This window comes from Hylobates moloch, unplaced genomic scaffold (genome assembly GCF_009828535.3).
Source record: "Hylobates moloch isolate HMO894 unplaced genomic scaffold, HMol_V3 SCAFFOLD_12, whole genome shotgun sequence".
Taxonomy (NCBI): domain Eukaryota; kingdom Metazoa; phylum Chordata; class Mammalia; order Primates; family Hylobatidae; genus Hylobates; species Hylobates moloch.
In genome coordinates this window covers 105,302,431-105,324,609 of record NW_026652287.1, presented here as the reverse complement: position 1 = coordinate 105,324,609, position 22,179 = coordinate 105,302,431, and the positions used below count along the sequence as shown (strand labels likewise).

General features: G+C 50.0%; 1 protein-coding gene across 13 annotated transcripts in view; it reads right to left on the bottom strand.

The window, feature by feature from the left end:
• The window catches only part of ZNF544 (zinc finger protein 544), a 39,826-nt gene extending 20,641 nt beyond the window's left edge, over nt 1-19,185 (bottom strand). Inside the window, exons 1-6 of one of the 13 annotated variants that reach the window (XM_058425803.1) lie at nt 18,543-18,691; nt 17,631-17,734; nt 5,353-5,684; nt 3,592-3,758; nt 3,166-3,292; nt 2,816-2,899 (exon numbers count right to left, since the gene is read on the bottom strand). In XM_058425803.1, the coding sequence (XP_058281786.1) occupies nt 2,816-2,899; nt 3,166-3,265 (184 nt within the window). In that variant the 5' untranslated portion in view covers nt 3,266-3,292; nt 3,592-3,758; nt 5,353-5,684; nt 17,631-17,734; nt 18,543-18,691. Of the gene's footprint in view, nt 1-2,199; nt 2,336-2,803; nt 2,900-3,165; nt 3,293-3,591; nt 5,685-7,285; nt 7,780-17,630; nt 17,735-18,542; nt 18,694-19,135 lie in introns of those variants that run through there. The other 12 variants (XM_058425801.1, XM_058425804.1, XM_058425805.1 and 9 more) reach the window with 12 other exon arrangements.
• Between the last annotated feature and the right edge of the window lie 2,994 nt (nt 19,186-22,179).

The window sequence follows — 22,179 nt, the reverse complement described above, 5'->3', positions numbered from 1 at the left end:
GGTATGGCCCAGGGAGGAGGGTAGATAAGTAAGCCTGGGTGCATCTTCAGAGGAAGAAATAACAGAGGCTGCAGGTGAGAGAGTTACAAGGAAGGAGGAGCAGGAAGACACGAGAAAAATTCAGATAAACTCAACATCTTGTGAGAGGGTGGTGTGAAGATACACATGATGCATGTTGCTTAATGAAAGCAGCCAGTCGGAAAAGGCTACATAGTGAATGACCCCAACTATGACATTCTGAAAAAGGCAAAACTATGGAGACAGGATAAAGATCAGTGGTTGCCAGTGAGGCAGGAGAATAGGGTCTGAGTGCAGGGAGCCTAAGGCTGATTCATGCTGACTTCATGAACTGAATCAAAAGGAAAACCCTAAATTTCCATACCCACGTAACAAAAGGATCAGAGGCTACTCCCTTTGCAACTCTCCCAGTTTTCTGTGTTGCAGATGAAAAATGGAAAGTGCCTCTGATTGGTCCCCTCCTGCAACCAATCAGATGTCTGCATAGAGCATAACTTTGTAACTTCACTTCAGCCTCTGCTTGGTCACCTTCCACAACCAATCAGACTGGTCATGGGCCACTACTTCATAGGGTGTAAACCAACTAACCAATGGGAAACATCTAGAGGGTATTTAAACCCCAGAAAATTCTGTGACCAGCACTTTTGAGCCTTGCTTGAGCCTGCTCCCACTCTGTGAAGTGTATTTTTGTTTCAATACATCTATGCTTTTGTTGCTTCTTTTGTTGCTTTGTGTGTTTTGTCCAATTCTTTGTTAAAAATGCCAAGAACCAGCCAGGCACGGTGGCTCATGCCTGTAATCCCAGCACTTTGGGAGGCCGAGGTGGGTGGATCACGAGGTCAGGAGATCAAGACCATCCTGGCTAACATGGTGAAACCCCGTCTCTACTAAAAATACAAAAAAATAGTCGGGCGTGGTGGTGGGCACCTGTAGTCCCACCTACTGAGGAGGCTCAGGCAGGAGAATGGTGTGAACCTGGGAGGCGGAGCTTGCAGTGAGCTGAGATAATGCCACTGCACTCCAGCTTGGGCAACAGAGTGAGACTCCAACTCAAAAAAAAAAAAAAAGTAAAAGAACAAAATGCCAATAACCTAGACACCCTCCACTGGTAACATATTTGCTGAGCCAGCCAGGAGGTAGGCTCGAAGTTTGGGCTTTCTTTCTCTTCTCTTTTTGTTTTCCCTTTTCCATATAGGGGAACCCTTTTCTCTCTCTCTTTTTCCCTTTCCAACTTACGGACCCTTGGTGGACAGCACCTAAGCATGGAAGCAACTGTAGGTTTCTGGCAGGAGCCACTATCTGGTGAAACGGAAAGATTTCCGTGTGGAAGTGCCTGACCGCCACCACCCAGATCGGTTGAAGGACCTTAGTCCTTTTCTTTTTCTCTTTTTCAGAAAATCTTTCAGCTGCCGTTTCCTACTAGCTCCTTGGTAACTGAGGGCAGCTGGCCAGGGCCACCCTCTGGTGCTGCCTGAGGGCCAAGGCATAAATGCGGATAGCTACCCTGCCCAGGAGGGGAAAAGACTCTTTTCTCTATTTTCGGTTTTAGTCCCTGATCCCCATCTGTGATGCAACTGGCAGCGGCCGCTCGTCCAGGGCGAACTGACGCATGTTTCAGGTGACTTAAACCCTCTTTTCTTATGCAAAATTCTCCTTAAAGTTAGCCTGTAAGGGCAAAAGATAATGTATCTCATGCATTTGACTTACCTTCTCTTACTCGATTTATTTGACTGCCTGAAGACCTTTGGCATCCACAAGCTTCAGGAGACATTCTACATCTCAGACTTCCACTGAGGGGATCCCATAGCTTGATGGTCATTGCTTCAGTATCAATTTGCTTGCCCTGAATCTCACAGAAATTCTCAACCCCAGCCAGGCACAGTGGCTCACACCTGTAATCCCTGCACTTTGGGAGGCCGAGGCAGGCGGATCACGAGGTCAGGAGATCAAGACCATCCTGGCTAACACGGTGAAACCCTGTCTCTACTAAAAATACAAAAAATTAGCCGGGCGTGGTAGCGGGCGCCTGTAGTCCCAGCTGCTCGGGAGGCTGAGGCAGGAGAATGGCGTGAACCCAGGAGGCGGAGCTTGCAGTGAGCTGAGATGGGGCCACTGCACTCCAGCCTGGGTGACAGAGCGAGACTCCGTCTCAAAAAAAAAAAAAAAAAAATCAGCCGGGCGTGGTGGCACATGCCTGTAATCCCAGCTACTTGGGAGGCTGAGGCAGGAGAATCACTTGAACCTGGGAGGTGGAGATTGTGGCGAGCTGAGATTGTGCCATTGCACTCCAGCCTGGGCAACAAGAGCGAAACTCCGTCTCAAAAAACAAAAACAAAAAAATTAGCCAGGTGTGGCGGTGTGCACCTGTAGTCCAAGCTACTAGGGAGGCTGACGCATGAGAATTGCTTGAGCCGGGGAGGTGGGGACTATAGTGAGCCAAGACAGCGCCACTGCACTCCAGCCTGGGCAACAGAGTGAGACCGTATCTCAAAATATACATAAATAAATATATTAATTAAAAACAAAACAAATCAAGTAAAGAGGCCTAAATGGTTAGGATGATGAACATGTTCTAGAACTGATTGTGGTGAGGGTTCCACACTCAGGGAAGACACTGGAAGCCATGAACTGCATACTTCGAATCGGTGAACTCCTTTGAATGGGTGAACTGCTGCAGAGAGCACCCAAGGAAGCTTCCTCCAAACCAGGCTCCCTCCTTGGCCCCTGGGGCCCTGCGGAGAGCTCTCTGTCCAAGCTTATTAAATGCTGAGCTGCTCAGCACAAGGTCTGCTCTTACCTCGGGGGGCCACCTGCTCTGCCCTGCACAGGCCCTCTTCTTGCTCCAGCTGAGAGATCACATCAGATTTGGAAAGGAAAAGCCCTGGTCAAAGATGGAAAAATGACTTGCTCCTCTGCTCAGAAACCAAGAACCGTGTGCTGGGTCCAAGCTTCAGCCCCTAGTGCCGTCCCGAGGAAACTCCCCACTGTTAGGACTACAAGTCACAAACCTGTCCCAGAGGTAGAATGAGGGGCAACCCCTGGGACCTGCTTCCAGTATCTTCCAGCCCATCCTAGAACACCCTTCAGAACTTGGTACAGCTTTGAGTCCTGGGGGTAGAACCTCCTTCCATGGGCACAGCCCCTTACCCAGGGAGACAATATGCTCCCAGGTCTCCAGTGTCACCTCTCGGTACAGTGTCCTCTGGGCCAGGTCCAGCTGTTCCCACTCCTCCTGTGTGAATGCCATAGCCACATCCTCGAAGCACACAGATGCCTGAAACAGGGCACTTGTTACTGCTCAGAGACCCCAGGTCCTCACGCCCTCATGGAGGTACCTGCTAAGGCCTAAATGTTGGTGTCCCCCCATAAAATTCATACATTGGAACCTAATACCCAGTGAGATAGTGTTAAGAGGTGGGGTCTTTACAAGGCAATTAATGTCCTCATAAAAGAGGCTTGAGGGAGCCTGTGTTCACCTTCTACCATATAAGGATACGTAAAAGGTGCCATCTATGAGACAGCAGGCCCCAACCAGACCAACTCTGTTGACACATTGATCTTGGGACTACTTACCAGCCTCCAGAACTGTGAGCAGTAAATTCTGTTGTTTGTAAATTGCTCACTCTAAGGTATCTTATTATAGCAACCCGAACGGACTGGGACAGCTCCATGTATGTAGTCTGTACTGTTCCTTTTCTGGGCATCTCACCTCTTGCCAGTCACAGCAGTGGTCCTGATTTCTGGATTGGAAATGACAGGAACTCCACTAGGAGATCCTCACCCACTGCCTCTCTACAAAATCACAGATTCGAAATGAGGTAAGAAAGACACTCTAAATCAGGGGTGGGAAAACTGCAGCCTGTCGGACAAATCAGGGCTGTGGTGTGTTTTCAAAAGGCTAATGCTATAGAATGAACTGTGTTCCCCAAATTCACATGTTGAACCCTAACTCCCAAAGTGACTGTTTAAGAAGGTGATTGGCTGGGCACGGTGGCTCACGCCTGTAATCCCAGAACTTTGGGAGGCCAAGGCAGGCAGATCACGAGGTCAGGAGTTCGAGACCAGCCTGGCCAACATGGTGAAACCCTGTCTCTACTAAAACTACAAAAATTAGCCGGGCATGGTGGCACATGCCTGTAATCCCAGCTACTCTTCCTGGCTGTGGCAGGAGAATTGCTTGAACCTGGGAGGTAGAGGTTGTAGTGAGCTGAGATTGCGCCATTGTACTCCAGCCTGGGTGACAGAGTGAGACTCCATCTCAAGAAAAAAAAAAAAAAAAAAAAAAAAGAAGGTGATTAAGGTTAACTGTTTAAGAACTGTTTAAGAAGATGATTGGGGGCCAGGCGTGGTGGTTCACACCTGTAATCCCAATACTTTGGGACGCCGAAGTGGGTGGATCACTTGAGGTCAGGAGTTCAAAACCAGCCTGGCCAACATGGTGAAACCCCATATCTACAAAAAATTAGCTAGGTGTGGTGGCAGACACCTGTAATCCCAGCTACTTGGGAGGCTGAGGCAGGAGAATTGCTTGAAACCAGGAGGCGGAGTTGCAGTGAGCCGAGATTGTGCCACTGCACTCCAACCTGGGCAACAGAGTGAGACTCCGTCTCAAAAAAAAAAAAACAACAAAAAACAGAAGATTAAATGAGGTCATAAGGGTGGGACCCTAATCCAATAGGACTAGAGTCCTTATAAGAAGAGGAAGAGGCTGGGCATGGTGGCTCATGCCTGTGATTCCAGCACTTTGGGAGGCCGAGGCTGAAGCATCTCTTGAGTCCAGGAGTTTGAGACCAGCCTGAGCAACATGGCAAAATCCTGTCCCCACTAAAAATATAATAAATTAGTCAAGCATGCTGGTGCATGCCTGTAGTCCCAGCTACTGAGGACTACTGAGGCTGAGGTGGGAGGATCGCTTGAGCCCAGGAGTTCAAGGCTGCTGTGAGCCAAGATCACGCCACTGCACTCCAGCCTGGGCAATAGAGGGAGATCCTATGTCAAAAAATAAAATAAGAAGAGGAAAAGACACTGGAGGGCATGCGTGCTCTCTCTCTCTCTCTCTCTCCCTCTCTCTCTCTCTCTCCCTCTCTCTCTCTCTCCTCACTACGTAAGGACACAGTGGGACAATGGCTGTCTGCAAGCCAGGAAGAGAGGGCCCTCACCATTTACAGGGGATTCTGCAGGTAGGTAACTACAGTGCTTTAAGGGGACACTGCCCCAGCCAGGGCTGTCCATGAGGATTGAGGGCCCAGTGTGGCTGTCAGGGTGTGGGGCTCAGCTCCATCCACCCTCAAGGGCCTGAGGAGCAACCACAAGCAAAATGTTGGAAGCATAGACCTGGCCTGGTGGAACAGTCATGGGAGACTTGCGTTGGGTCTAGTCCAGGGAGCTCTAGGCTCGTCCATGCTTGTGACGGGTGCCGCACTTTACTGCAGGGAGCTGGAGCGTTTCACTGGGAAGCACTGGCCAGCAGTGCGGAGCACTCCTGTGTGACAGCCTGCAGGGGCGGGTGCTATTCCTGGACCCATTTTACATCTGTGGAGACCAATGCACTTAGAGCAAAGACCCCTGACTCACCTGGGGTGGAACCGGTGTAGAACGTGCTTCCATTTCCTCCCTGCACCTGAAGAGGCTGCTGTGTAGAGGGCAGAGGTCCTCAGGAGACCAGTCTGGGGTGGAAAACAAGCAGAGATTCAGCCCCTCGGCTCCCGCACACCTGCAGGGCCAACACCCACCCTAGAGAACGCGGGGCTGGCCAGCGACAAGCAGGGCTTCCCAGGTGCAGGAATGGGCCTCATGCCTGGGTACAGACCTGGGCTACCTCAGACTCAGGGGATGTGCCCAGTCACATGCTGGGCGTTTCAGCTGTGAGCCTAGACACGCAGCAGCCCCCTCAACAGTCAAGGGCAAGGAGGGGCATTTTTCCTATCGTTCCGTGACTAAGGAAGGGAGGTGGAGGCCAGGTGTCTAAGTAATTGTACATTTAGCATATCACAATGGATCATAAGCTGTTTTCAGAAATGATGATGATGGGGGCGTGGGGACAGGAGGATGTGACACTCCCCAGCAGGGCAGCGCAGGGAACTTCCCTCGGCTCTGGGAGGGGATGTTGTCCAGGGATGCCCTCCCTCGGTCTCAGCTGGAAGTGCCAGGATGCTGGCTACTGCCAGTGCACGCCTGTCACCCTCTCTACTGAACTCAGTCACCAAACCCTTCATATCTTCTGCTTGTCTAATCCCCTTGCAGCAGTCACATCACTGTCCTACTGAGAGTTTGGCAAAAACCCTCTTGAATGTGGCACCAAACCCTTCCACACATGTGACTCCCATCGCCACATCGGCACTGAAGCACACCCTCTGCAGGCACCAACAGGTTACTTGAGACCACTGAACATTCCAGAAATGCATCCTGTATCTCTGCCTTTGCTCATATGACTACGCTCGCTCAACCCGATGGTGCCTTTCATTTGCACAATGCTCTCTTTTCATGAAGAGCCTTGAACTCTGACCCCAAAGGTCAGCATGGTGGCTCATGCCAGGAATCCCAACACTTTGGGAGGCTGAAGCAGGCAGACTGCTTGAGTCCAAGAGTTCAAGACCAGTCTAGGCAACAGAGTGAGACCCCCCTCTCTATAAAAATGTTAGCCAGCCAGGCGCAGTGGCTCACACCTGTAATCCCAGCACTTTGGGAGACTGAGGCAGGCAGATCACAAGGTCAGGAGTTCAAGATCAGCCTGGCCAAGATGTTTAAACCCCGTCTCTACTAAAAATACAAACCTGTAATCCCAGCTACCCAGGAGGTTGAGGCAGGAGAGTGCCTTGAACCTGGGGGGCGGAAGTTTTAGTGAGCCAAGATTGCACCACTGCACTCCAGCCTGGGCGACAGGGTGAGACATTGTCTCAAAACACAAAACGTTAGCCGGGCATGGTCTGAGGCCCCAGCGACTGGTAGGGGTAGGGGCTGAGATGAGAGGATCGCATGAGCCCTAGAGGTCAAGGTTGCAGTGAGCTGAGATCACACCGCTGGACTCCAGCCTGGGCAATGGAGCAAGACCCTGTCTCAAAAACAAAAAAAAGCGAAACAACTCCCATTTGGGCTAGAAAAGCAGATAAAGGCAGCCCCTGCAGATGCTGAACACTTATCATTCTCCCAGGTTTGAACGCTGGCATTTTTCTTGCCCCATATTCTCAGAAAAAAAAAAAATTTCCCTGGAATATCAAGTATCAAGCCATGCATTGCAGAAATGCCATATTTTTTAGGCAGTTCTCACCTTTCCCTTCAAAGGCTTGGGAAACTTCTTCCACCAGCATCACCTCCTGCAGATGTTGTGGTGCTGGGGACCCATTCTGGCCAGGAACACAGAGCCTAAGCATGGGCCACCTCGCAGCAGCCTCAACACTTCACCCCAGCGATGCTCTCGTTTCCCAGGCAAACTCTGCTGAGAACTCTCCCGCTCTCAAACACTTCTGGTGCCTGAGGCCTCCTTTCCGACGCTGAATTCTGCAGGAATACTCTCCCCCCTAGGTATGACCTTCGTGGCAGGTCCTAATCTCTCTTCTGAACAGACACATAACATTCTTCAGGCAAACCAAGCACTCAAGTCCTCCGAGAACAAGTAGAAAGAGAGAGAGAGAAGTGAACAGCACATTCAGTGCTGAAACAGAAGACAAAGACAACACAATGCAAAGAACCGCATGCGACCTCAGTACCGGGGAAGGACAGACAAGGCACCAACACACACAAAAGAAACGGAACACAGGCCGGGCGCGGTGGCTCACGCCCGTAATCCCAGCACTTTGGGAGGTTGAGGTGGGCGGATCACAAGGTCAGGAGATAGAGACCATCCTGGCTAACATGGTGAAACCCCGTCTCTACTAAAAAATACAAAAAAATTAGCTGGCGTGGTGGAGGGTGCCTGTAGTCCCAGCTACTCGGGAGGCTGAGGCAGAATAGTGTGAACCCGGGAGGCGGAGCTTGCAGTGAGCCGAGATCATGCCACTGCACTCCAGCCTGGGCGACAGAGCAAGACTGTCTCAAAAAAAAAGAAAGGTCTGATCCTTGACTGGCTGTAACCTCTGAGCCCTTGGGATATCCTGCCTGATAAAATGTCTTTGCCTGTCAGGGGCACTGGGCCATGGTGTATTAGTGGGATCTCTGGAGGGCCTGAGTAGCCAAAGTAATTTATATAGGCTCCATGCCTACAGAACAGATCCCTCAATAAAAAACCTAAGCACCAAGGCTTGGGTTAGCTTCCTGGTCCACATGGTCATTTGGAGAATTAAGCACTGTCTACGTCACTCTACTGGGAGCTGAATGAGCTGAATGCTGGTCCTGGTCTCTCCTGGACTCCAGCTTTTGTGCCTTTGCCCACCGTAAATTTTTTTTTTTTTTTTTTTTGAGACGGAGTCTTGCTCTCTTGCCCGGGCTAGAGTGTAGTGGCGCGATCTTGGGTCACTGCAACCTCAGTCTCCTGGGTTCAAGCGATTCTCCTGTCTCAGCCTCCCAAGTAACTGGGACTACAAGTGCACGCCACCATACCTGGCTGATTTTTGTATTTTTAGTAAAGACAGGGTTTCACCATGTCGGCCAGGCTGGGCTCGAACTCCTGACCTTGGGCGATTTGCCCACCCCAGCCTCCCAAAGTGTTGGGATTATAGGCGTGAGCCACCATGCCTAGCCTTATAATTTTAATCTGTATCCTTTCAATGTACTAAACTGTAACTGAATATAAGAGCTTTTCAGAGTTCTGAGTCCATCTGGTCAACCTGAGAATGGTCTCAAGGACCCGCACACAGTGAACGCCAGGCTTACTTAAAGAAACAGGCCTTCAGGAATTTCAAGAAAAGTGGGCCATTTCTTCACAGCAGTGGTCCTCAACTGGGGGCAGTTTTGCTTTCAGGGAATACTTGGCCACGTTTGAAGACAGTTTCAGGAGTTTGGTGGGACTGGAGTGGGGAGGAGGTGTAGAAGGGGACAGCTACTGGCTGCCGTCTGGTGGGCAGAGGATAGGAAGGTGTAAAACATTCTACAGCCCACGGGGCAGCCCTAGAGGATGATCTGGCCCCAAATGCTGACTGTGCTGAGCTGAGAAACTGCTTTACAGGGAGGAAGAACCTTGCAGGCAAGGCTGTGTCAGGCACAGGACTCTTCAGCCTGAGGCCAACCTCACACATCAGCACATGTGAAGAAAAACTGCAGCCGCAGAGCGCCCAGCCCTGTTTATTTTCACCACCTTCTCTTCCTGAACGCGAAGAACTCAGAGGCCAGTCAGAACACACTAACAGCAAATGCTGAACACTCTTGCCTCCCCTGCACAAGGAGAAGAAGCTCACCCTGATGCCACCAAACCTGCGTCCTGTGTCCCCTCCCTGTTCTGCCTGTCCCTTTGCATGCTGATCAGGGCTTTGCAATGTTTTTTTTTTTTTTTACTGTGACTGTAGTGGGTTGAATGATGGCCACATCCTAATCCCTACAACCTGTGAATATGTGACCCTACATGGAAAGAAGAGGCCCACGTTGAGGATCCTTAGATGGGGAGACTGTTGGGGTCACCCCTACAATGAGGGAGGTGGGAGGACCAGAGACAGAGGAGAAGTGACAATGCTGGGAGGCTCCTGAGCCAGAAACCCACACCCCACTCTGTACTGAGCGCACCGCAGACCCTCACGTACGCACTCCTCTGCCTGGAAGCCGTGACACTGATGCTCACACGTGTACTGAGAACATGGGGCTGAGCAGGGACAGGGGAAGTCCTTCCTGACCCCTCCTGCGTGCTCTCCTCAAATTCAGCCAAAAAGCCAGTGTCCCCGTCTCCCAGGCACCATGCGCCGCTCCACAAGCCTGCCCCGTGCCGGGCTCAGCCACTGTTTCTTGTGGGGGTTCCCACAGTGGGTTCGATGGGGTCCTGCCTTTGACTTCTCTCCTCTCTCCTAGGAAGCCGCAGGGACACCACAGAATGAAGCTTGTGTCACAGAACCCCGTGGAGTGCCAGCTTCTCGCTGCCCTTAGGAGAAAGCCCAAATTCCTCCACAATCTCCAGAAATCCCTTCCGAGATTAAAATCTCAGCCAGGCGTGGTAACTCACACCTGTAATCCCAGCACTCTGGAAGGCCGAGGCGGGTGGATCACCTGAGGTCAGGAGTTGAAGACCAGCCTGACCAAAACGGTGAAACCCCTTCTCTACTAAAAATGCAAAATTAGCCGGGCGTGGTGGTGCATGTCTGTAATCCCAGCTACTCAGGAGGCTGAGGCAGGAGAATCGCTTGAACCCAGGAGGCAGAGGTTGCAGTGAGCTGAGACCGTGCCATTGCACTCCAGCCTGGGCAACAAGAGAAATTTAAAAAATCTCCAGACACTCACCACAGACCTTGTGACGTCTGTCAGTCTCGTGGAACACCTTCCAGCTCCCCGGCCCCGCAACACCCCACCTCCAGACGCTTCTCTATCCTCGGGTGGCTCCACACCTTGCTGCCTCCCCGGGCCCTGCCTCCATGCCGAATACGGGCCATGCCAACAAAGCTCCAGGCTTCTGGCACAGGTCACACACTGGGGTGTCTGCTCCACTCCAACAGCATTTAAGACACAAAAGGAAAATATGAGGAAGACAGGGAAGATAAAAAGCAGCTTGGAAGTCTCCATGGATGAGTGGGGAAAAAAAGCAAAATGAAGGTGGGTGTGGGGGTCCTACCTGTAGCTGCAAGGGCCCCTTGGACAGCTGGCAGGGCAAGGGTCTGGCTCCGTCAGCCCATGAGGTGAGCCACCCTCCAGGCCAGGCTGTGCCTAACACTAGGCCCCAAGATGAAATCAGAGCCACAGCACTCGCAGAGGCTGCCAGGACCAGCAAGCTGCCGGCCGGAAGCGGCTCAGTGTCTTGTGGCCCTTGTAACCAATTTCCACAAAATTGTTGGCTTAAGATGAACAGAAGCTTGAGGCCAGGCGTGGTGGCTCACGCCTGTAAACTTTGGGCAGCTGAGACAGGCGGATTGCTTGAGCCCAGAAGATCAAGACAAGCCTAGGCAACATGGCAAGACTCCGTCTCTACAAAAAATACAAAAATTAGCCAGGTGTGGTGGTGCACACCTATAGTCCCAGCTACCTGGGAGGCTGAGGCGGGAAGACTGCTGAAGCCTGAGAGCGGAGGCTGCAGTGAGCCAAGATCACACCACTGCAATCCAGCCTGAGTGACAGAGTAAAACCCTATGTGAGAAAAAAAAAAAAAGGTAAAAAGTTTCATAGAATGAGGCCAGGTGTGGTGGCTCACTTCTGTAATCCCAGCACTTTGGGAGGCCGAGGTGGGTGGATCACTTGAGGTCAGGAGATCAAGACCAGCCTGGTTAACATGGTGAAATCCTGTCTCTACTAAAAATACAAAAAATTAGCTGGGCGTGGTGGCACGCACCTGTAGTCCAAGCTACTTGGGAGGCTGAGGCACGAGAACTGTTTGAACCCAGGGAATGGAGGTTGCAGTGAGCTGAGATCCCACCACTGCACTCCAGCCTGGGCAATGGAGAGAGACTCTGTCTTAAAAAAAAAAAAAAAAAAAGTTTCACAGAACGATACACACACAAATGGAGACTTAAAAATGCTAAATAAGGTCTACAGTCTAAGTAACAATACGTATCAATGTCAAAGTTCTCCTTGTGAAAGATGTCACTTTCCGGAAAAGCTGGATGAAGGGCACACAAGGTACTCTGTACTATTCTGCAGCTTCCTATAAGAATATATTTCAAAATGATGCGTTTTTTTGTTTGTTTCTGTTTTCTTTCTTTCTCTCTCTCTCTCTTTCTCTCTCTCTCTCTCTTTCTTTCTTTCGAGACAGAGTTTTGCTCTTGTTGCCCAGGCTGGAGTGCAATGGCATGATCTCGGCTCACTGCAACCTCCGCCTCCTGGGTTCAAGTGATTCTCCTGCCTCAGCCTCCTGAGTAGCTGGGATTATAGGCATGTGCCACCATGTCCGGCTAGTTTTGTATTTCTAGTAGAGACAGGGTTTCTCCGTGTTGGTCAGGCTGGTCTCAAACTCCTGGCCTCAGGTGATCCGCCTGCCTCGGCCTCCCAAAGTGCTGGGATTACAGGCATGAGCTACCACGCCCGGCCTATGAAGTTGTTTTTTAATCACACAAAATTTAAAGTTAATTTATTTTTTAATTAACAAATACAAACTGTATATATTTGTCATGTACAATATATTTAGAAATATATCCCACTATAGAATGGCTAAATTGAGGTAATTAACATATGCATTCACATACTTTTTTGTGGTGGGAATATTTTACTTAGCAATTTTCAAGCATATAAGAGATTATTAACTATAGCCACCATGATGTATAAATCACACAAATTTTAGGTTCATTGCATAAAAAGTCAAAGATGCAGATAGCTAAAAGTAAAAATAATAAATAATCCAACATCTTAAAAGACAGCCACTGTTACTATTTTGTGCCTACCGTCATGTGCCCCGTAATGACGTTTTGGTCAGTGACAGACCGCATATATGATAGTGGTCCCATATGATTACAATGCAGCTACCCTATACGGGGTGGGCCATTTTTTATCTTTTATACCATATTTTTACCACACCTTTTCTATGTTTAGATATATTTACATATACAAATTCTCACCATTGTGTTATAGTTGCCTATAGTATTCACTACAATAACATGCTGCGTAGGTTTGCAGCCTGGCAGCAAGAGGCTGTACCACATAACTTGTATGTGTATTAGACGATAACCATGTAGGTTTGTGCGAGCACGCCGGTGATGTTCACACAACAAAGTCACCTAATGACACATTTCAGAACATATCCCCATTATTATTGACAGGTAACTGCATGTCCTTTGAGAAATCTTTGTTAAAACAAACAAACAAAAAACAACAAGAAGAGAGAGAAATCTTCCTGTGTCAATACACACATGTTCACTAATCACCATAATGTGTTTCTAGAAAAATGCGATTATAATGTAAACACTCTTTTGAAATTAGCACCACAAAGTATCTCCCAATGCTAATAAACAATTTTTGTAATAGCTGTAATCACTGTAATAGCTGAATTTGATGAATGGACTGTAGTTTATTAATAGTCCCAGCTTTAAAGAGTTTACTGTTTCTGAATATTTAGGACTTTTCCAAATTTCACCCTCACATCAGCCCTATAATGGCCACTCTTGCTTTCATACATGCCTGCCTTTCTGCATGTGTATGTTTAGGTTAAATATTCAAAAGCAGAATTGCCAGACAGCTCGCAGAATGCTGCACACAGGTACACATGCAAAGGGAAGAACTGCTCCTTGAGCTATCCTAACACAATAAGAGAGGAAATGCAGCAGTGTCACCATCAACAATGATTAACTCTGGGTTCGCTCCAAGTGCCAGGCTCTAGGCCAGGGATGTAAGTGGGACCCAGACCCAGCAAGGGCATAACCCTGGCCTGTGGGGCCTTTTCCCAGGTAGCAGGGAGGCCACATGAGCAAACAGGTAAGAACAATGAAGTGCAGTCAGCATTGGATCAAGGAAAGACTATAGTTCTAGGCCCCAAGATGAGGTTAAGGGAGGGGAGGCACTCCAATGCATAGGCAGAGGCTGAGGCAGATTGGAAACCTCACCCCAGAGATTGGGAAGACCCTAGCCCGTCCCGTGACCTGAACATAGAGAAAGGCAAGGGCCACAGCTAGAGAAAGTCCCATACAAGTTTAGATTATATCTCAGAGAGAGAGAAGGCATTGCTGGGCTTATGTAGATGTTGGCAGGCTGCAGAATGGACTGTGGGGAGTAAAGGTGGAATAAGGAGAAGTGACTATCACCAAAGGCCAAGACTCAAGGGACAGCAAAATGGAGAGAAGTGGGCAGATTCATTCTCTACATTGGAAGTATAATCAGTTATGCAATAGAATTGGGAGTGGAGGCTCAATAATGACATCTCTTTCTAGAATCAAGAACTTGGGAAAGTTTCTATCTTTTCCCAGAGTGAACAAGAAGGAGGAGGGAAATCAAGACACGTTAAGGCTGGACACAATTTCCAAGTGGGAATGTTACACAGGCAGTTACCTTTGCCAGCCTGAAGCCCAGAGAAGGAATTGGGGCACCACAATAAAGATATTTAAGTCCACGAGACTCAGCAGCGCTTAAACTAAACAGGAACAATCAAGTTACAGAGAGGGAACAAGACCCAGGACCAAGGGAACTCAATGATTTACAGATCTAATAAAGGAGGGGCCTTGTGTACACAGAAGAAAATCTGGGTCTTTAAATTTTCCGTGGGTAGAATATATTACAGACAGAAGTGTGTAGATAAATCTATAAATAATCTACCTTGACACCATACTTAAAATAATTTATTATACTCTATTTTGTCTTCCTGATCAAATTCTAAGACATGTGTTGAAGTTTCTCATATAGTCCTTCTCATATTTAAGTACACAATTTTTGTTTTGTATCTATGCTATGGTGTCTGGTCCATAAACATTCAAGATTAATGTATCTTCTTCCTATAGCCTTTTATCACTAAAGAAGTGATAATGCCAGGCCTTAATCCTGTAATCATGCCTGTAATCCCAGCACTTTTGGAGGCTGATGTGGTTTGGCTGTGCCCCCACCTATATTTCTTCTTGAATTGTAGCTCCCATAATTCCCACGTATCATGTTGTGGGAAGGACTCAGTGGAAGGTAACTGAGTCATGGGGGCAGGTCTTTTCCTTGCTGTTCTTGTGACAGTCTCACAAGATCTGATGCTTTTATAAAGAGGAGTTGCCCTGCACACACCTTCTTGCCTGCTGCCATGTAAGGTGTGACTTTGCTTCTCCTTTGCCTTCTGCCATGGTTGTGAGACCTCCCCAGCTATGTGGAACTGCGAGTCAATTAAACCTCTTTCCTTTATAAATTACCCAGTCTTGGGTATGTCTTTTTTTTTTTTTTTGAGATGGAGTCTCACTCTGTCGCCCAGGCTGGAGTGCAGTGGCACGATCTCGGCTCACTGCAAGCTCCACCTCCCAGGTTCACGCCATTCTCCTGCCTCAGCCTCCAGAGTAGCTGGGACTACAGGCGCCTGCCACCACGCCCAGCTAATTTTTTTTTTTTTTTTTAAGAGATGGGGTTTCACCATGTTAGCCAGGATGGTCTCAATCTCCTGACCTTGTGATCTGCCCGTCTCGGCCTCCCAAAGTGCTGGGATTACAGGCGTGAGCCACCGCGCCTGGCCCGGATATGTCTTTATTGGCAGCATGAGAACAGACTAATACAGAGGTCAAAGCAGGAAGACTGCTTGAGCCTAGGAGTTGGAGACTAGCTTGGACAACAAGGTGAGACCGAGTCTCTACAAAAAAATCAAAAAGTTAGCTAGGTGTAGTGGCGTACACTTGTAGTCCCAGCTACTGAGAAGGCTGAGGTGGAAGGATCACTTGAGCCAGGAGGTCAAGGCTGCAGTGAGCTGGGAGGAACTCCCTCCACCCCGGCGGGGGTGAAAGAGAGACCCCTTTTCACAAAAAAAAAAAAAAAAAAAAAGATAAAAGTGTCTTAATGCTGTTGCACTAAAGGTCTACTTTATCTGATATTACCTTGCCACCCATTTCCTTATTTGTTTTCACTGATGGATCTATCCTCATCCCACCACCTGTGTGTCAAACCCTGGATCATCTGACTCTTCTAAGTAGAGCGTATCTTTAACTTTTTATTTTCAATTCAATTTCAAAATGTCTGCTAAAACAGAGTTCTACCCATCACATTTACTGTGAGAACGTCTTATTTCTGCCATTACATATTATATTTTCTATTACTTTTCAAGTTCAAGACCAGCCTGGACAACATGGCAAAACCCTCTCTATACTAAAAAAATTTAAAAATCATCTGGGCGGCCGGGCGCGGTGGCTCACGCTTGTAATCCCAGCACTTTGGGAGGCCGAGGCGGGCGGATCACGAGGTCGGGAGATCGAGACCACGGTGAAACCCCGTCTCTACTAAAAAAAATACAAAAAATTAGCCGGGCGTGGTGGCGGGCGCCTGTAGTCCCAGCTACTCGGAGAGGCTGAGGCAGGAGAATGGCGTGAACCCGGGAGGCGGAGCTTGCAGTGAGCCGAGATTGCGCCACTGCACTCCAGCCTGGGCGATAGAGCGAGACTCCGTCTCAAAAAAAAAAAAAAAAAATCATCTGGGCATGGCGGCACACGTCTGTAGTCCCAGTAACTTGGGAGGCTGAGGCATAAGAATCGCTTGAACCCAGGAGGTGGAGGCTGCAGTGAGCCGAGGTCATGCCACCATTCCAGCCTAGGTAACAGGCTGCAAAAAAAAAACAAAAAACAAAACAAAACACCAGGACTATTTTTTGAACTTGACAAAATATTTAAGCTTCTTTAATGAAAATAAAGACCTATGAGAAAGAGAGGTGACAGTCACAAACAGATAGTTCACAATAAAATAAACTGCATGGCTGAAAAATGTACAAAGCTGCTCTGTATTAAAGACATATAATCCCAGCACTTTGTGAGGCCAAGGCAGGAGGCTCTCTTGAGGCCAGAAGTTCGAGACAAGCCTGGGCAACATGTGAGACCCCATTTATAAAAATAATAATAATAATGAATACATGAATCAAAACACACTGGGGCCTATGATCTCAGCCTCCTTCCCTAGCAAATGTCCCAGGCCTTCCTACCTTTCAACACCCACTGACCACTCAGGCTGTACTTCCTACAGGCCAGGCACTGTACCCTGTTCTCTGCCTGAATTCATGCATTTGATCTTCCTTGTAACCCCACAAAGCCCCTGTTTTCTGAATGAGGAAACCAAGGCAGAAAGAACTTGAGTAAAACTTAACTGAGGCCTTGTGGCTAGGGAGTGAGAAGGTAGGAGCTCCATAGCTCATGGCCCTAAGCACACTACCACTCAGGCTCCCAGCCTCCCCATCTGGTACACCCCACCCCAGCCCAGCCCAATGCCCCTGTTCTTTTTCTTAGCATCCTTGGCCTGAGGCCCACCTCTTGGCCTCTCTGACCTGTTTGTTCTGTGCAATCTGCCCATGCCCTTGACTGCACTCTCTGCCCAACCCTGCTAGTTTCTGAGTCCTGGGTGGTATAGGAGTTCAGGAACACCAGTATCCACTCAGTCTCTATCCCCTTACAGCTGCAAGTTCATGCTCTCACTCCCTACTTCAGTCCCCTCCCACCACTGTCCTCTCTGTGCAGACAAATTGGCCTTTTAATTCACTCCAAGGGATGACTCTGGACTCTTTCAACTTCCTGGCACACAAACTCCTGCAAGCCTGCACTCATTAGTAGCTCCCTTCAAATTCTGAGGTGAGATGTCTTCTCCCTGGTCAAGATGAATCCATATCCCAGTGCCCCACTCCCTGCCTCTTCTCCTCTCAGGTGAGGCCTGAACAGAGTGACCAACACTCTCAGTTTCCCCTCCTCATCTTGCCCATCCCTGCTCTGCTCTCTCACTCCCAAACACACACACAAACACAAATGTAGAGCATATCCAAGAGGTCTGCCCAATATTTTATGTGATACTATCTTGTCCTGATGCTCCTGGCCTTCCCTAGGGAATCTCTCACTGCCTGTGTCCATCTCTGCTCTCTAACCCTGTCCTTCCTTGTCTGGAGGCATCCAAGGGCGAGGGCTGAGAACACTCACTTTGCAATCTGCTTTCAAAGTACTGGCTCCATGACCTGCCGCTGTAGGACTCTCAACGGGCCTCTTTAACCTCTCCAGGCCTCAGTTTCCTCATCTGTAGACATCTGGAAAAACGGCAAGACCTGCCTTGTGAGGATGCTAAAAGAATTAATTGAGCTTAACATTGTGTTGACCTGCAAAAGGGGCACAACAGATGTATTCACAGTGATTATACTTGGACATAAAATTCGCCATCTGTTCCTCATACTGGATCTGTATGGTGGCTGATCTGGCAGAAGTCCCTCTGGCTGCAGGGCTGGGGAGGGAGTTGCTTTCTCTTTCCTTTTCCAGTTTTCTCCTTCCCTGCCTGTGGGGTGACGTTTCCAATCTGCTCTAGGTTACGTGTCCAGCCCAAACCTCCTGGGCTTCCTGCCACTGCCATTCCCTCCTCCACATTCAGCCATGTCACCCACATGCTCCTCAACTCCCATGCAGAGACTGACCAGGCATTCCACATCTTCCTTGCACTGTGACTTCTACCCTGGCTCCACGCTGGAAACAGAAACACAGTCTTCCTCCACTCCTTCCTGTCTTTTGGCATCCCTCCTTTCGCGGAGTCATTTCCGCAATCAGACGTTTCCCTACTCCCTTAGACTCTGAAATCCAACCCCATGCCTTCCTCATTAGCACTGCCTTGTACGGTCCTCATCAAATATCACCTAACACAAATGGAACCCCGATCCCTCACTTACAGGCGTTACATACACATCCCATCCTGTTCACATCTGTAGTCTCTCTATGGGGTGCACCAGCATCGCTTAACCACTGCAGGCCCCCAACACCCCAGTTACCCCTGCCCTGCCTGGACTGGCCTTAATCTTCTGTTCACTTGGAAAATACACGCGTTCTCTTCAAGGTTCAAGCTTCACGTACCATTGGAAGAAAACGTGTCCACGTCTAGAGCTGGGATGACCTCTGGGGTCCAATAGGCGCCACCTGCCTGGTGCCGCTGTGCCAGGAGGCTCTTGGCTGCCACCTGTGGATAAGCCGCAGATGATGAGCTGAGGGAGGAAAAATGAGCTGGAAGAGGCCCGCTGGGTCGGCAGCCCCAGAGCTCCAGACGCCGGCCTGAATCCCCAGCCCCAGCAGCCCTCGACCCAGGCCCCCTCTGTCAGGAGGGCCCACCCAGTCCCACCCCCCTGCCCGTACTTGCGAGGGGTCCGGCCCTATCAGTTCCCTCCCAGCTCTGCAGCAGGACAGCGTCCCGACAAGCTCAGACCCAGCCGGGCGCTGCTGCAGGGGAAACCTGACTGGACCGGCCTTCCCTGTCCCTGAGGCCGGAGAGATCCCGATCCCATCAGGCCCCTGCTCTTGCCCGGCCTCGCCGCATGAGGGACCCCCGCAGGCCCTGCTCGTTTCTCCGGCACGCCCAGGTCACTTGGGGCGGCTCTGGCCTGGTCCTGCGCTCCGACCGCACCCGGCTAACAGTGAAACCTCCGCGCCAACCTTCAGGCGGCCAGACTCACCTGCACGCACCGGGCAATGGCGGTGCTTCCGGTGGGCGGCGGACGTGCCCGCGCTCCGCGCAACGAACAACTCCCAGAAGGCCGCGCGCCGGTGGCCGTTGCTCCCACAGGCATAGTCATTGCCGGCGGGAGCATGGGGCCCCGCGGCGGCGAGACGAGCTTTTTCATGTGTTCGCGACTAGCATTGTGGCTTAGGGAGTTGCTTCCCGCGGCTCTGCTCCTTGGAGCGCCTGTCCCCTCCCCCCTTGAACGGGCCATGCTGGTTCTCGTCCAGCAACCGAAGCCGAGACTGGAGGCGGCGCCCGGCGTCCAGGGCGGAACTAGCGCCTATGGGGCTCGGCGCTGTCATCTCGGGGGCCTTTCCGGCGCCTTGCCCTGCTGGGGAGAGAGACCAAGACTGCGCCATGAGAACAGTCCAAGGCCGTTAACCGGGAGCCCAGGGGCAAGGGCGCTCGCCAACATCTGCGCCTGTGGAGGGACTTGGGGACAGCCTGGGCGTGGGGACGCGTCCCAGTGACAGAAACAAAGCCCCAGGAGTGCCCTGCTTGGAGCATTCCGAGTGGAAGCTGGAAGCACGCTAACTGGAGGCGATTCGTCCTAGGTGATTGCTCAGTCGAGCCTATTTGGCTTTCTGTGGGAGCTCCTAAGTGGGACAGGGGAAAAAAATAGGGAGGCTGGCAGTTAGTGACCAAGTTCTGTTTCGTACCTATTGCTGCAGAAGTTGTGGGACAGAGTTCTGTTATTATAAATGGTCTGATGTTCAGTCTCAGTGCGTTGTGGGGCTCAGTGTCTGAGACCCACCACCGCCTGACCCGTCCTGGCTCTTCAATGAGGGAGACCACAGGAAACTTTCCTACGAAGGCCAGAGAGGCGGGAACCACTGTGGCTCAGGCATCTTCAGCTCCTGGACTGTGCTTTCTGTGTCTGGGGTGCATTTGTGACTAGCCTTCCTTGGCTTGACTGTCTTGTGGCTGACCTTGTCGACAGCTTTACCCAACAGTCATCACCTTTTTACTTGCTTATTTTCATATCTGGCTAGCACGACCCTGCAATTTTTAGATTCTTCCAGGAAATCTAGAATCTAACTCCTTAAGGGAGGATCTTGATGGATTCTAAGCTAATCAGAATGGACTCAAGCCTCTTGCTGTGTGAATTAGGCAAGGATATTCTGGCCAAGGAGAAATAAGGCTGCTAGGGGTTTCCTGGGAAGGTTCCCTCAGTCTTCTTTTTTTTTTTTTTTTGTGAGACGGAGTCTCGTTCTGTCCCCCAGGCTGGAGTGCAGTGGTGCGATCTAGGCGTGCACTGCACGCTCCGCCTCCCGGGTTCACGCCTTTCTCCTGCCTCAGCCTCCCAAGTAGCTGGGACTACAGGCGCCTGCCACCACGCCCGGCTAATTTTTTGTAATTTTTTTTAGTAGAGACGGGGTTTCACCCTGTTAGCCAGGATGGTCTCGATCTCCTGACCTCATGATCCACCCGCCTCGGCCTCCCAAATTGCTGGGATTACAGGCGTGAGCCACTGCTCCCGGCCGGTTCCCTCAGTCTTAAAAGTGGACATAAGATAGCAATGCGTCTTTTGCCCCTGGACAGTGATGTCTGTATGTGATGTGTAGGACAATTACAAGCACACTGGCACCACGAGGAAGCCAGCCCAGGAGGTAAAGGCAACATGCTGAGAATGGCACAGCAGAAAAATGGAAAGAACCAGTATCCGTGATGGAATGAATCCTCTTTTTGCCACTGAATCAACATTGCCTATGCTCACCTCAGGGACTTTTCATTATGAGATAATAAATGATCTTGTTTGTTTTTATTATAGAAAATTTCAGGCCGGGAGCAGTGGCTCACGCCTGTAATCCCAGCACTTTGGGAGGCCGAGGGGGGCAGATCATGAGGTCAGGAGATCGAGACCATCTTGGTTAACATGGTGAAACCCCGTCTCTACAAAAAATACAAAAAATTAGCCGGGCGTGGTGGTGGGCGCCTGTAGTCCCAGCTCCTCGGGAGGCTGAGGCAGGAGAATGGCCGTGAACCCAGGAGGTGCAGCTTGCAGTGAGCCAGGATCGCGCCACTGCACTCTAGCCTGGGCGACAGAGGGAGACTCTGTCTCAAAAAAAAAATGTGTAAGTAAATAAGAGCTTTGATGTTACATTTCTGTCTACTGTTGCCATTTCTGTATCAATAATGGAGTCGTCTGAGGAACAACTTTCCCCACATCAGTGTTTATTCATTTTTAGGCTTAGTGCTTAAGCTTAGTGATCGCCTTTTGTAGGATTGTGTCATAAGAGCAAAGAATGACCATATATTGTTACATTAAAAATGTTACCTTTGGCCGGGCATGGTGGCTTATGCCTGTAATTCCAGCACTTTGGGAGGCTGAGGCAGGTGAATCACCTGAGGTCATGAGTTCAAGGCCAGCCTGGCCAACATGGTGAAACGCTGTCTCTACTAAAAAGACAAAAACTAGCCAGGTGGTGGTGGGCACCTGTAATCCCAGCTACTCAGGAGGCTAAGACAGGAGAATGGCTTGAGCCCAGGAGGTGGAGGTTGCAGTCAGCCGAGATGGTGCCACTGCACTCCTCCAGCCTGCCTCTGTCTCAAAAAAAAAAAAAAAGTTACTTTTACCTTGATGTCTAAATAAAGGGGAAGAAAATCTTTTAAAAGTTATGGCTGGGCACAATGCCTCACACCTGTAACCCCAGCACTTTGGGAGGCTGAGGTTGGAAGATCACTTGAGACCAAGAGGTTGAGGCTGCAGGGAATGATGATCTTGCCACTATACTCCAGCCTGGATGACAGAGTGAAACCCTGTCTCAATTTAAAAAGTTCATTGGCCAGGTGCGGTCGCTCACGCCTGTAATCCCAGCACTTTGGGAGGCCGAGGCGGGCGGATCACGAGGTCAGGAGATCCAGACCATCCTGGCTAACACGGTGAAACCCCGTCTCTACTAAAAAATACAAAAAATTAGGCCGGGCACGGTGGCTCACGCCTGTAATCCTAGCACTTTGGGAGGCCGAGGTGGGCGGATCACTTGAGGTCAGGAG